The sequence below is a fragment of the Cetorhinus maximus genome, chromosome 13 (genome assembly GCF_964194155.1).
Source record: "Cetorhinus maximus chromosome 13, sCetMax3.hap1.1, whole genome shotgun sequence".
NCBI lineage: Eukaryota > Metazoa > Chordata > Chondrichthyes > Lamniformes > Cetorhinidae > Cetorhinus > Cetorhinus maximus.
The window spans coordinates 47,299,843-47,310,357 of record NC_135891.1 but is presented as its reverse complement, the minus strand read 5'-3'; the positions used below and the strand labels follow the sequence as shown (position 1 = coordinate 47,310,357).

The following is a 10,515-nucleotide window of genomic DNA, read 5'->3' as shown; positions in this document are numbered from 1 at the left end:
CACTTCTGTAAGGAGAGGAGGAGTAAGATGAAAAAATCGGATAAGTAAAGAAAATAACAAAAGAAATCCAAACTGTTCTGTCAATCAGAATGGCTTAAAGTTTCTAGAGAAACTGTTTAAGATTGCAATATAATTCCTTGAAACAGCTGGAGAGCATTGCACAATTATAAAAATATTATGCAACATGTGGGAGTGATCAGGAATCATTACTGTTTATTGCTTAAGTAGCTGTTAGTCACATAACCCATCCTTATGTTAGAAGTGACTGCCAATTAAACCTTCATGGTAATTGTATCCTAACACTTTTTTATTGTATACTTATCAGTTACAGTATAGGCATGTACATCAATTAAAAGTTGCATGGACATTGCAGTGCATTAAGAAGAACATCTATATTGGAACTACTCTAATTGTAACACAGTTGGTTCTACTAAAGTTAAACTTGTGAGTACACCTAATGGCCAAGTGGTTAAAGACACTACCTTTATGATGGTTTCCAGTTTGATTCTGAACTTATGCTGTTAGGATCTCAACTATTGTTGGAACTTCGGAGAGAAAAAATCATTTTAATTTCCGATCCATAACCACTGATCCTTGATGAAAATTATTTATATATGCCTCCTTCTTAGGTAGTTCGTCAAGACTGAGGATGACTTGCTTCCCCTCTGGCTTGATGTGTTCTGAGATGGCTGATAAATCCAATGCATGATCTGCAAACTCTGCCACATGTGGGGCAGGTGGTGCTTGGAAGGCCGGGTAGCCAATGTGTTTTGAGGTTTATGTGCACTCTCCGACATTTTGACTTTACTCTGCATGCTCCCAATGAGGTTTCTTGATGTGTTCAGTACTTTTCTGAATTAATCTTCTTCATTTTGGTCAGTCACAAGCCAGAGACTCCCATGAATCAGCAGGGATGTTTGATCTCTTCAGGAACGGTTTGAGGACATTCCTAAAACATTCCACTGTCCTCCTGGGAGTCTCCTGCCATGACTGAGTTCCGAGGAGAACAGTTGCTTCGAGAGTCAGGCACACAAAAGACATGTCCCATACAGTTTTGAGTGATTAGCGCCTTGATGCATGTTGGTTTGGGGGATGATGCTGCAGTTGGGTCAGCTTTCTTGCCATTGGATTTGGGGGATCTGGAGGAGGCAAGGCTGGTGGTATTTCTCCAGTGTTTTGAGATGTCTACTGTAGGTTGTCCAAGTCTCCAAAGCAGAAAGAAGCAGGTAAGCCATGACCTTGGTCTCTGGTTTGAGATTGTTGTGAAATCATGCTTTATATCAAAAAATGATTTTTTTTGAATTTACCGGCTGGAGATTTAAAAAAAGACTAAAGCCACATTCCATTGACTTGGGGTCATAGTCAAAGATGGCTGCACATTTGCAGCATTGTACCTTCTACATTCCAAAACCAGTGAAATGGAGACAATGGGTGGAATCGTCTCAGATTTGTACTAAGTGCGATAGCGGACAAGAAAAAGAAAGTTTCACCTGCCCGGCCGCAATAACGGATCTTCATGCCTTATCATCTCAATTCTGCCTCATTAATTATACATTCCCGAGAGACAGGCCGTTTTGATGACAGGCGGGCTCTCATTTGCCCGTCACACTGTCACCTCACTGCTTCCTCATGCCAGGCGCCATAGTTAAAGAGCAGTCGCGCGCACACCCCTCAGTGCTACCAGCCCAGGACTGCTGCACAGAAGACATGGCCCCGAAGGGCAAAAAGACCGCAGACCCTCGATTCAGTGATGCGTTCCTTAAGCACCTTTTGGACACCATGGAGATCCACTGTAATGTCCTCTACCTCTACTCTGGGCGAAGGCCAGCAAGCAAAGTCACCAATCCAGTATGGGAGGCAGTGGCAGCGGTGGTCAGTGTCAATGCCCTGCAAAAGAGGACAGCCACCCAGTGCCAAAGCAGGATGAATGGTCTCATCCATTCCATCAGGGTCAGTCACTCTTCTCATTACTCTTAACTCACACTCACAAACCCATCACACAAACAGGGAACTCACATCTCAAGGGACAACACCACTAACTCCCAAAGGCTGGTGAACCAGGTAGTGCCTGGCCCACCCAACTCTGTAGTATACCTGGATGATCTGCTGGTAAACAGTGACACCCGGAGAGACCACCTAGACCTGTTAGAGGCCCTATTCTGAAGGTTACAGTCTGCTGATCTAGTGGTAAACATTGCTAAGTGTGAGTTTGCTAAAGCTCAGGTAACCTACTTAGGGCATGTTGTGGGTCAAGGTCAGGTGTTGCCCAGGACAGAGAAGGTACAGGCATTGATGGATTTCCCTATCCCCGTGCATTTTTTTTGGGGATATGTGAGTTCTACTGTAAGTTTGTCTCAAACTTCAGCACTACAGCTGCCCCATGACAGACTTGTTACAGAAAAGAAGCAGAGGCAGTGTGGTCAGGAAAGTGTCAAACAGCTTTTGAAAGGCTGAAAGCCATATTAATCATTGAACCCATGCTGGCAGCTCCAAACTTTAACCAGCCTTTTAAAGTGGTAATCAATGCTAGTGACATAGGGGTAAGTGCCTTCTTGCTCCAATGATGGGTCAGACAGCGAGAGGCCAGTTGGATATTTCTCAAAAAAAATTGAACAGTAACCAAAAGAGGTAGTCCACTGTAGAGAAGGAAACTCTGGGACTGTTACTGGCTCTCAATCACTTTGAAATATATATCCAAAATGGTTATAGAGTCCTTAGTTTACACAGATTACAAACCCTTAACAATTGTGGAGAAATTGAAAACTCATAAGGCACAGCTATTTCAATGGAGCTTGCGTTAGCAACCATATCACTTCATTGCAAGGTCCACATTTTGTAGGATTTTGCCATTGATCTTAATTGACAGGGGAGGTGTTGTGATGTGAGAGCTGATTGGGAGAGGACCTTAGTTTTCCAGGTGTTTACTGAAAGGCCCCTTTTCTCATATGCTTCCCTGAAGGAGTTGACAATGACCTGGAGCTCAGTTTCAGAGCTTACAGTGAATACAGTATATAGTTTTTAAAAATGGTATTCTTTTATATAAACATCGCTGAGTGGTTTGCCATTTCAGAGAGTAGTAGAGAGTCAATCACATTCCTTTAGATCTAAAGTCAAATTTAGACCAGGCCAATAAGAATGGCTGATTTCCTTTCCTAAAGAGCAGTAGTGAACCAGGGAGACTTTACAACAATCTGTGATAGTTTCATGGCCAGCTTTCAATTCCAGATTTTATTATTTAATGAAATTTAAATTCCTCCAACTGCCAAGGTGGATTTGAAACTGTATCCCAGGCCATTCACCTGGACCTCTGGGTCACTAGTACAGTGACATTACCACTGTGTACACCTCAATACCTGAGCCTATACGCTTGGGCCATAAATTTTCACTGAGCGGGCAGGTGCATGCCCAGCCCGCTTGAGGGTAAAATAGCGCGTGATGACGTTGGACGAGCGTCCTGACGTCATTGTGCACTTGCACGATATTTCGGTCAGCGGACATGTGCTAAACTCGGAAGTGTGCCCACCAACAATTAAGAGGGCTATTAAGCCCATTAATGGCGCAAATAACTGGGATTTTACCCTGACCATCCAATGGTACGATTAGCAGGTGGGCAAATTGGCCAGGTAGCCTTTGCATTTTTCAGGAAACCTCATCCAAGGGCGGGATGAGGTTTCTGGTATTAAAATAAAATAAAAATAAAAATCTATGCAAAGAATTTTTATCATGGTCTATGCTCAGGTGACAGCTTGTGTTGCGTGGGCATTTTTTTCTGGATTTAAAAATCTTCATTTGATATTTTTGAAGTCTTCAGCTCCCTGAGGCAGCTCTCTGCCTTCAGGGAGATTTCTATGGGCACTCCCCCGTGCTCGTGCTGAATTCAGTGCATGCCCTCCTCCCACCCACAGCCCAGGTAGCACTGACCATTTCGGCCTGTGTTTCATGCTGGCTGGCCATTAATTGGCCACATAGTGTGAAATCGCGGCTGGGTGCCAGTCACGGTCGGTGGTCCGTTCCCCGGCCGCTCCCAGGCCCGCCAATAGTGCCCGCACGCCGACCTAAAAATCCTGCCCTTGAATATACACCTGTCAGATGAAAACAGGATCAGGTTTGGCTATGATAATTCATGCAGTCAGATGGTCTAACTAGACTCACCGGCGCACAAAAAAAAAAAGGTCACTTTTACGAGGAACCAGAGGTGGCTATCATCTTCAGCAAAGAAAGTTAGAAAATAGGGGTTCTTTTAAAAAACAAGCACCAAACATGATGCTTTAGATAAAGGAACAATGTGGGAACTAATAGTAAAGCAGCATTAATTCTATGCTTTATTTAAAAATGACTAACAATCATCGCATTCACCAGCAATGTCACTTGATGCTGAAAGCAACACAAACATTGCAAATGCTGCAGCTGTTATGTCCAAGCTGAGTAAGAGAATGTGGAACAACGGCAACCTGACTGAAGACACCAAACTGAGTCTACCATGCCTGGGTCCTCAGAGCATTCCTCTCCAAGGGTGAGATCTGGACAACATATGCTAGGCAGGAGAAAAGTCTGAACAGTTTCCACTTTTGTTGTCTCAGACATATCCTCAACATCTCCTGGAAGGAAGAGGTCAGACAAACATACGAATTAGGAGCAGGAGTCGGCCTCTCGAGCCTGCTCCACCATTCAATAAGATCATAGCTAATCTGATTTTAACCTGAACTCCACATTCCCTCCTACCCTTGATAAACTTTCACCCCCTTGCTTATCAAGAATCTATCCACCTCTGCCCTAAAAACATTCAAAGATTCTGCTTCCACTAGTTTTTGAGGAAGAGAGTTCCAAGGACTCACGACCCTGAGGAAAAATTCCTCCTCATCTCTGTCTTAAATGGGCGACCCCATATTTTTAGACAGTGACCCCTGGTTCTAGATTCTCCTACAAGGGGAAACATCCTTCCCACATCCACCCTGTCAAGACCTCTCAGGATCTTATATGTTTCAATCAAGTCGCCTCTTACACTTCTAAACTCCAGCGGATACAAGCCTAACCTGTCCAACCTTTCCTCATAAGACAACTCTCCCATTCGAGATATTAGTCCAGTTTAAACCTTCTCTGAACTGCTTTCCAACCAACCCAATAGTCCTGGAGCATGCTAAGTCCATCAGCATACTTGGTGCTAAGCCAATGCTGGTTTAGCCATGTGTGTTGGATGGATGATGGCTGTATACCCAAAGACCCTCTGTGTGGCAAATTGACCACTAGGTCACAACCTCCTGGGAGTCCATACCTCCACTACAAGGACACCTACAAGTGAGATATGAAGATGGCAGATGTTGACACAGAGAACTGGGAGACAGTCAGTGACAGCTGTGACCTCTGGGGGCTGACAGTTTGGAAGGGCATTGGAAAAGGCGAGGAGAAACTAAAAGCTCAGCTGGCTGAGAAGAGGGCGCAGAAAAAACAATGGCCAGTGAATCCTGCAACTTCTCAGCCACTGTCTTCCTCTGCAGCAAATCTGGCACAGAATGCCATGCCAGTTGGGGCTCCTGAGCCACAGCAGGCGATGTTTAACACAGAGTTGACCACCACAGAACAAACCATTGTCTTGCAAAACAGAATGCGCTGCCACATACATATTGTTTCCCCGCTAACCAAGCTGTTTGAAAAGAGTGTGCTTTGGAAGGTTAACTTGTTTTTTTGACTTGCTCTAAATCAAATTGTAATTTGTATTGTAAAATGTTATCCACTGATCCCTTAATAAGATGTTTTAAAGGAGTACAACTGGTCAGTAAAAGATGGCATTCGTTATGACCATGGCTACATTTAAATTGTCTATCGGTATGCAGCCAGCAGAGGGAGTGCTAGGAACAGCACTGCCGGCAAAATTAGCCCTTTGAAGAGTTTCCAGTTTTCAAGCTATATGTTCCTTATCATAAATAGGATTTCATTTGAAGCAGGGAACAATAAAACTCCTACATTTATTCTAAGCAACCATTTATTAGCATTAAATGTTGATGAATTTAACTCTAATATTTCTCAAAAGTCTGGCATTTATCCATTAATTTTTTCTCTTACTTTAAAAGTTAATGAAATTTATAATAGAACATTAAATGTCAATCTTAAATATTTATTCTAAATCTGAATTCAGAAAAGGTTTCCTCATTTGCATTATTTTCTGAGCAAAAGTAACACGGTCTTCCAAGGCGACATTTTTCATATGAAAGTGTTACAGTAGTACTCGAAGTATTCACACATTGTAATGTTTTAGAGCAATATTCCTTAGCTAGGCTTTGAGAAAACAAGATTAAGGAATTCCTGGATTTGTTGCCTGGTATGTGCTGAATCAGCTGATCTCAATTTGCTCAGCAACCCTGGGCTAGGGAGAGGAAAATATATCAGGCAGGGTTCCTGCTCTTGATCGTTATCCTGAAATATATGTTGGAATATCTCTGTGGACGTTAGGTGAGCAAAGGCTTGTGTTTAGCTGTAAATCCCATTACTTAAATAGGTTGCCAACGCTCACTGTTTAAGCTCTTAAATGAAGAATAGCGGCTTGAGTTAGGTACTGGAGGATGACTGATTCCCATGGGACAGAACATCATCAAGGATCAGTACTTTCAGGAAAAGAGGGTAAAAGGGACTAATAATATAATCTTAAACATACAACATATATGAAATTACTCTTCAGTTAGTAAAATAATGCTTGGTAAAGGGGAGTTAATTTACAAAGCGTCTGAGGCTGTAAATCAAGAACTGCTTGATCTCAATAGCAAACTGAACAAAGCAAGCTATCACTCTACAGATGGTGAACTGCCAAAAGGTAGAATATAAATCAGATAAAAGCTTGCTTTATTAGAATATAGGAACACAAATAAGGGTTTGTACAATGAAAATATTTTTAAGTGCTCTAAATAGTAATTAACTGTATACAGGTGAATCAGAAGGAATGCATTCATAGCCTGAAAGGGAATGCCCAGAAACTGTTCAGAATTTGTTGGCAACAATTCAGAGAACTCTTGAGTGTTTTAATAGCATAATTAACACATAATGAAAACTTTATAGCATAATTATTTTGTGATGAAATAAAGGTGATTTTTTTGTGAAGTTTTAAGTTTCATCAGTTTTGTTGAACTCAGAATATAACTTAAAATTCTTTTATTAACTATGGATAATAATGAAATAATTAGAGGAAATAGGATAAAGGAAATTAAGGCATATAAACTAAATTATATAGACTGAAATTATCCTAAGTATTTCATCGCTAATGTGTCAGTCAACATAATTGATCAAATTATAAATTAATTTCCAAAATGCATAAAGCACCGAAATATTGGCAAAATATTCATGAAGGATTTCAACTTCTGAAAATTACAATATCCGAAACAAGTTAAGAGTTTCTATCAATTATGCAGGCGTTCAACAGTTTCATCAGATCATTTGAAAAGTTAATGAAATGCATTAAAATCAAAAGCTGTCTCATTCTTTCCTTAAAATAAGGGTTGGATGCCCCCTGTTGTACAGATTTAGCATAAAATATGTGACTACTGCGTAGCTCATCCTAGCATATTGATGAAAGGCAATATTTAATAGAGGCAATGGGGGTTTCGTCCACCAACAGGAGAGCTGGCAAGAACTCTGTGTTGCCTCTTTTCAGGGAGGCCCTCTGATTTAAGTGCCAATTAGGCACTCAGCTGAGCAGTGGTGGGACTTTCCTGAGATCAAGGACCCCGGGGCAGAAGTTCCATTTGCCGAGAGCTTCTGATCAATCAGAGGCCGGCAGCTATTCATTGCTTGGAAGCGCCTCCAGGGAGGTGGTGGCTGCTGCTGGTACTACACCCACCCTAGACCTAGGATTGCCCATGGGCCCAGACACAGGTAAGACTGGCAGGGGGGGTCGTGAGGTGGCGACAACGGAGGTCTCTTGGTAGGGAGGGAGGTAAGGCCCTGGGGGATGGCAGTCTTGCCATTGCCCACAGGGGGCAGTCCTTGCGGGTGGGGTGCACAAGGGGGGTGCATTCCACTTCCTGCCTGAGGGCCGTGTAGTGTGATGAGAGCAAAATACTCCGGATGCTAGATTCTGAATTAAAAATAGAAAATGCTGGGCAAAACTTCGCAGGTCTGACAGCATCTGTGGAGAGAGAAACAGGGTTAACATTTCGAGTCTGTATGACCCTTCTTCAGAGCTCTGAGGGGTCATACAGGTTCAAAACATTGGCCTGAATCTTCTGGTCAGCGTGTGTCCCATCGTCATCGCGCATCATTCCGATCGTCAGTTTAGCGGGCACGCGCCAGAGTTGGCTGCCCACCCGGCAAGCTAGCAAAGGCATATTAAGGCCATTAATCAACTAATTGAGGCACATGTCAGGGCTGCCTGTCCAACCTTAAGGTTGCCGGTCGGGTGAAGAGCCCAGGTGGCCTTCGCATTTTTCAAGGAACCGCATCCACGGGTGGGATGAGGTTTCATGAAGGCTTTATTAATTTAATAAATTGTTTCATGTGAATTGATAAACATGTCCCACCTCATGTGACAATGTCACATGTGTTTGAGACATGTCTGAATAATTTTTTTTTATTTATCAAATTTTTGTGACTTTTCTTAATCTCCCTGAGGCAGCTCCATGGCTCAGGGAGATTTCTGCGCTCTTTTGCATGCATGCGTGAAAGAGCGCAGGCCCCGACTCTCCTTCCTCCCCCTGTCCGCACAAGTAGCACTGAGCACTTCCGGGTGCACATCACGCTGGGCGGGCCTTAATTGGCCCGCCTACGCAAAATGGCAGCGCCCTGCCGATCGCGGCCAGCGATCAGCTGCGAGCCCGCCCACGCCAGCCCAGCCTGCCCGACAGGGAGAAAATTCTCCCCATTAACTCTGTCTCTCTCTCCACAGATGTTGTCAGACCCATGTAGGGTGACCTGCCAGGCTTCCCCCTGCCCTGATCTCCTTCTGGCAGCCTCAAATTTGAGGCCGGGTGGGCAGTAGCCCTTAAGTGGCCAATTTGGCGTTAATTGAGGTGAGATTGGGCATGCTGCCCTCGGCCCCACTCGTCCCTCATAAAATTGCAGATAGGTTGGGGAAAGATGGGAGGAAGGCCAACTGGGGAATTTTACAGCCCGCCCCACCACTGCCTCTACAACCCCCACCCCGGCTGCAAACCTGTCGGCTGGGGTCCTTAAAACTCTGCCCTTGATGTTTTTACAAAAACAATTAAAAAGAAATTATGAAAATGTTTAGTCAAATTATGCATTTCTAACAACACACTTATTTAATACATAGAAAATGGTCTAGATCTATCACATGTAGCTTTAAAGATCCTGAAATCTTCCGGAAGTACGCTAATTAACTAACTAGAAATATGATCAGAACTATATTCTTGGGCATGCCCTGAGTGCTAACAGATGCAAGGGGGACAGCCAGAGCTGTCTACGTTATGTGATTTCACCAAGTAGTAAAGCATGTTGCTAAGCTTCCTGGAATGAAAGGGCGAATGGGCTGATATCACTTTGTCTTCCCTGCAGGATGGATAACAACGGGATCTGTTTGCACCGCAACATCTGCTGTCTTTTTTCCTCCCTGTAAAGCATAAAAATAAAGATGGAAACATTGACAACTGCAGCAGCAGTTTTTACAATCTATACATGATGTTAGCACTTTTACATCAGCGAGATGGATATGTCAAGGACTCTGTATTTTACACTTACTTTCTTTTAATTTTCTTCCCTCTCTGTTGAAAGAAGCCTCTCTTACTGGGATACAGTTGCAAAGATATAGGCCACTGTCCAGGAGATTGACAGTGTACGCTGGTGGGCTGCTTAATTGTGGAGTACATCACAGCTGACGTTAAACTTGTCCTCCCACGCCATTCACCAAATGAACATTTCCAATAGTGGGCTCTGTTTAACAATTGTGAATGGGAACTTTGATTTTTTTTCCTTCCCTAACCCAAGACGCTATAGTCCATTATAGTGCCTCTACCACAGCCATATTTCAGATCGGCTAACACAGCACAAACTTTCTTTTAATTGTTTTTCCTCTCTCTGTCGCAGCAATAACAGTGATATATTTGATTGAATACAACCACTGATTAAACAGAAACTACCCACAGCATTCAACTCAGCTTAGCGGACTGTGGAAAACTGCAGAACAGTTAGTTCTTTTCAAAGAAAAACAATATTGTTCCAGAAGAAAATTTATGATGAGTATTTTTAGTTGTCTGCCAAATTAGCTATTACTGTGGTACCTCAACACAAGTGGACGTTATTTTTAATTTGAGCCATTACTTTGAGACTAGTCAACCACGAAGGTCATCACAGTCCTGCCATCCTGACATCTGCATATGGGCTCAGTAAACAAATGGCTGTTAAATAGCAATCAGCAACAAAATTCCTTTTTGATTTTCCCTTCCTAATTTCCTAAACTGAAAATCACAGCATGCATTGTATTTTCATATGACCTGAATTAAGATATGTTCACCTTCCTGAAAAGACTTTGAGCTTTAAGCAAATTGTGTACATTTTATTTTTAGCACACCCTTT

The 10,515-nt window shown here is 42.9% G+C and overlaps 1 protein-coding gene across 3 annotated transcripts in view; it reads right to left on the bottom strand.

Moving 5' to 3' along the window:
- Positions 1-6,817: 6,817 nt before the first annotated feature.
- Positions 6,818-10,515, bottom strand: part of bcas1 (brain enriched myelin associated protein 1) — a 169,306-nt gene continuing 165,608 nt past the window's right edge. For all 3 annotated transcript variants that reach the window (XM_078555364.1, XM_078555362.1, XM_078555361.1), the window contains one exon: positions 6,818-9,553. In XM_078555364.1, coding sequence (XP_078411490.1) covers positions 9,479-9,553 — 75 coding nt within the window. In that variant the 3' untranslated portion in view covers positions 6,818-9,478. The remainder of the gene's footprint in view (positions 9,554-10,515) is intronic.